Raw genomic sequence first — 3489 nt, forward strand, 5'->3', positions numbered from 1 at the left:
TCGTAACTAATGATTTTCTTATCTATCAAAATCACCCTAAGAAGAGTTGTTTACCAATGAAGATTACATTAATCAAAGAATTTTTTTGAATTTCGATGTGTTCAACCCTTTTATCATTTTTCTTTTCAAATGTTTATTATATTACTTTCTCATCCAAGTATAGATATGTTAATAAATGTTCTACTTGTTTTACTCTTTTATTAACGTTTGTAGGAATATTTTGGTCAATTTTATTTTTTTTTACAATTCTGTTTTGTAATCTTACGCTCAGGACTTTTATCTCATAAGTAAAACATAGTAACGTAATAATTTTAAAAGTTTAAATCCATAATTTGGTTTGTTCCAACAATCATTACATATTTGAAAACACGATGCATTTACGCTCTTAAAGTATGCGAAAGCGATTTTTAATTTAACTTTGTAGATTCGAGAGATAATTGCAAGGCATACCCGTAATTTGTTCTTTATATTTCCATTCATAAATTCGGTTTAAAAATTACTACATATCTATGCGCTAAAAAAAGTGTTCTTTATTTTTCTCGGGACTTGAATTTACTGCGCCAAGTAAGTTGAGAGTGATATACTGTGTGATAATAGAAAGATTAATTTTCCCGTTTCCTTTTTTTTCACTAAATAATGCACGAGGAAATTAGTGGCATTGCATTGTGGTCCAAACTTTGATTAGATTATTATTTATAAGATAAGATTAGATTTATTTAAAATGGGGTAAAGCAACAAAAAAAACAATTGCTTTTTTGACCAATACGACAAATGCAAAATAAACGTGTTGTTTTAGAAGATTTTTTTGACCAATAAGATAAATATTTGAATAAACGTGTTGTCTATGAAATGGCATCAAATGAGATTTTCTTCAACAAAGAAAATTTGTGTGGGAAATAAACTTTTTTATTATCTAAAATCTATTAATAATCTGTCGATTGTTTCAAAATACTAATTATAATCTAAATTTCAAGGTACCATTAAAAAATAAGTAATAATAAATTATTATTATCAAAATAAATTAATTATAATCAATCTATAACATCTGAATTTTATATCAAACTATTCCTGTCCGATGCGCCATTACAACCAAAACGATTGCAAATATAATTAAAGATGCTAATATAGAAAAAAACCACGTTAACCCTTCTGATTCTTGACCCGGGACAGGAACGTTCATACCCCATAAACCTAAAAATATACAAATTAACTCAATAAGGCATTTAAGCGGTATATAAAGTAGAAAATTGTTTTACCTGTTACAAGATTCATGGGTATGAGAATTGTTCCTAGCGCAGTAAGACGAGACAATACATCATTAATTTGATTGTTTGCTTGCGTCATTTCAATAGATATTTGTGCCAAATAATTTGAATGTGACCTAGATAATATTTTTTCATAATGATTTAAATTTTGAACCATTGTAATTATGTGATCTAAAATAAAATAAAGTTATAATTTAGCATAACACAAAAATAAAATTATCAGTCACGTAACTCAAAATACCTTGAATGTCTCCTAGGTATAATACAATTTCGCTGCTAACTACAACATCCCATCTTAGTTCATTACATCTCTTAATTAAACCTTTCATAACATCAGCTTTGTTTCCTAATAATCTTAATAATCCCAAGACCTTTTTACGACAATGGCCAATCCGGCGTAACATATCACTCTGTTCTGATTCTTTTAGAATCAAAACCAATTCATCAATTGAATCAACTTCAAATTCGATCGTTCGTATTAATGGCGCAAACGAATCAGTGATATCGTCAATAATTGCGTAATTAATCCAATCTGAATAAATTAACAATCCTATTAGTTTAAGACCTAGAACTAGTTATTATGTGAATTGTAAACTAAAATTTAACCTGGTGTCACATTTATATAATCTTTTAATTGTCGTATACGTCGTCTCACATTTGATGGGTGTAATGATGGGCGAAAATGAAACTTTTTCAATATAAGCGAGAAGAAATTAATATTTGAATCAAAGGATATTTTAGGGAAGAAAATGATTTTCTTTATTATACATACCGATAAAATTCCCTCTTTCATAACTATCATGTAAATACTTACAGGTTGTAGATATGTAGGGGAATAATGATCTTGATCAAAAGTCCGGAAACATATAAAATAGTACTCCTTGAATAATTCACATTTCTCCCGGGTATCCTCCGTTTGAATATCTTCAATAGTAAGAGGATGAATTCCAAAGATCTAGTCATAAACTAAAACCATTAGAATTAATTGCAAAAAAAAAAAAAAAAAAAAATAGTTCCAAAATGCGATACATACCCTACCCAAATCTTGCACTTCTGAATCAGTCGGTGCTAAAATATCGATCCACCAACATCCAGCCTTCAACATTTCTGAGAGTGAAGTTCCTGCGGATGGGATTTCGGCTAATGATCGAGCATGTATTGTACTATATGCTGTTGAATAAAAAGTGAACCTTTCTGATGGATGCTAATGTATTACATTAAAAAGAGTTACTAAATTAAACACGAATAAAAGTTATCATAAAAATTTGTGCAAGTTAATAATACCTTATTTTCTAAACTATTGTAAATATAATTCAAGTCTTTTTTAACGAAAACAGAAGCTGATTCACTTAATCTTCTTTGTCGTCGCCTTTGCTCCTTCCTTCTCTTTTCATTCTCGTTCTTTATATAATCCTCAAGAGAATCATAATCCACTCCTTTCTTGGAAGCAGTTTCCAACATGGGAAAACATACGTCTGTCTGTATTTTAGAAGGACGACGAGATGAAATCAAAGTATTTGAACCACCATCTGAATCAGACTCATCGTATGAATTATTTGAGATTGAATTCGTCTCAAAAACAGAATCGGAGTTGTTATTATTAGGCAAATTCCCCATATACTCTTGACGAAGATTAGTTTGTGAATAAGGTGACAATGGAGATTGAGGACTGTGGTTTTGTCTTGAACGGTGTACTCTAGAAGGAGAGGCAGACTTTTGCCTCCGAGAAAGATCAATTGGTGATGTTGGCCTATAGATAGGTGAACTATGTCTATTTTTTAATAAAGGTGTTTCTTCACCTAATTCTTGTCGTTCACCTCCGAAGTCAATGCGTGAACTTCTTATATTAGCCTGATCAGTTTGTTGTGAAGCTGGATCATAATCTAATAGAGTAGGTGTTGTAAACGTTGGAGGTGTCGAATTTAGAATATCCGTTGATTGAACAAGGGGTGGAGAATCATAAAGCCTTGGTGAATTATTTTTCACCGGAGAAGTCATTTCCGTTGAGAAAAAATTCTCAGAAAAGATTATTTAAAACTTAATTTTATTTTGCAGTTTTAACTCAAATAACTAACTATCAGAAGTTAAAATTACAAAAGAAGTTCGTTCTAAAAGAAAGTGAATTTCGAAATACTCGAAACTTTTGGTTGTGTATTTATAACAACCGCCGATGAAAGTGATAAAATGCAAAATGTGATATTTAGATATGCATTATTGAGTTTAT

The 3489-nt window shown here is 30.1% G+C and overlaps 1 protein-coding gene across 1 annotated transcript; it reads right to left on the reverse strand.

The window, feature by feature from the left end:
- Positions 1-872: 872 nt before the first annotated feature.
- Positions 873-3263, reverse strand: OCT59_005550 (uncharacterized protein; the record flags this gene model as incomplete). Its single annotated transcript, XM_025323623.2, has 7 exons — positions 873-1191; positions 1257-1436; positions 1507-1797; positions 1872-1953; positions 2038-2220; positions 2299-2469; positions 2550-3263. 7 exons carry the CDS (start codon positions 3261-3263, stop codon positions 1058-1060), a joined length of 1755 nt encoding a protein of 584 aa, XP_025170209.1. The 3' UTR covers positions 873-1057.
- Between the last annotated feature and the right edge of the window lie 226 nt (positions 3264-3489).

This window comes from Rhizophagus irregularis, chromosome 13, assembly GCF_026210795.1.
Source record: "Rhizophagus irregularis chromosome 13, complete sequence".
Lineage (NCBI taxonomy): Eukaryota > Fungi > Glomeromycota > Glomeromycetes > Glomerales > Glomeraceae > Rhizophagus > Rhizophagus irregularis.